The sequence below is a fragment of the Octopus bimaculoides genome, chromosome 27 (genome assembly GCF_001194135.2).
Source record: "Octopus bimaculoides isolate UCB-OBI-ISO-001 chromosome 27, ASM119413v2, whole genome shotgun sequence".
NCBI lineage: Eukaryota > Metazoa > Mollusca > Cephalopoda > Octopoda > Octopodidae > Octopus > Octopus bimaculoides.
Window position 1 is genome coordinate 4024095 of NC_069007.1, and position 670 is coordinate 4024764.

Sequence of the window (670 nt, forward strand, 5' to 3'; positions counted from 1 at the left end):
TACACCGGGAAATCTATTTCAAGCCGCACTTCGTACACGCACGTACGTACGCACACACATACATACATATATAGATCTGTATGTATGTAAAATCAGCCGGTTGTATTTATTTCACACGAAATACTCTCAAGATTTGCACTGTTTATAAAGAGATGTTTACTTCCAGCCGCTTCCAGTGATGTTAGACACGTGCCCCTTCGTGCTGGGTTCATCGCAGGATTATTTAAACTATTATTATTATGATCGTGGTGTAGATGTGATTTTTCTGTAGAAAAAAACATGAAAATAAATTGGTAAGTCAGTCTCGAATTCAGTATTTACTGAAAGTATTGTTTCATTTAATAACACGAAACAACGGGGACCGTGACGGTCAAACTAAAGCGGTTGACCCCGTGACAAAAATATACCCTACAGCATAAAAAAGGAAGACCCCTCCTTGGACAACGTATTCGAGATAACTTTTTTAAAAAGACGGGATGATCACGGTCGAAAACGTCCGTGCTAACTTGTAGGGCTAAATAACATATTTGTGATATATGGTTCAAAAATACTGAAAACAAAAGACAGACATGTGAGGGATCAAGCAGGTGTATTAGTTTGACGTTCGAGAAAAATGGAAAAAAGTCTTTGACGTTTCGATTTATAATATATATATATATATATATATATA

At 36.3% G+C, this 670-nt stretch overlaps 1 protein-coding gene across 1 annotated transcript in view; it reads left to right on the plus strand.

Annotated features, from left to right (window-relative positions):
- The window catches only part of LOC106879172 (little elongation complex subunit 2), a 24985-nt gene continuing 24315 nt past the window's right edge, over positions 1–670 (plus strand). Inside the window, exon 1 of the mRNA XM_014928615.2 lies at positions 1–293. Within this exon, the coding sequence (XP_014784101.1) occupies positions 280–293 (14 nt within the window). The 5' untranslated portion in view covers positions 1–279. The remainder of the gene's footprint in view (positions 294–670) is intronic.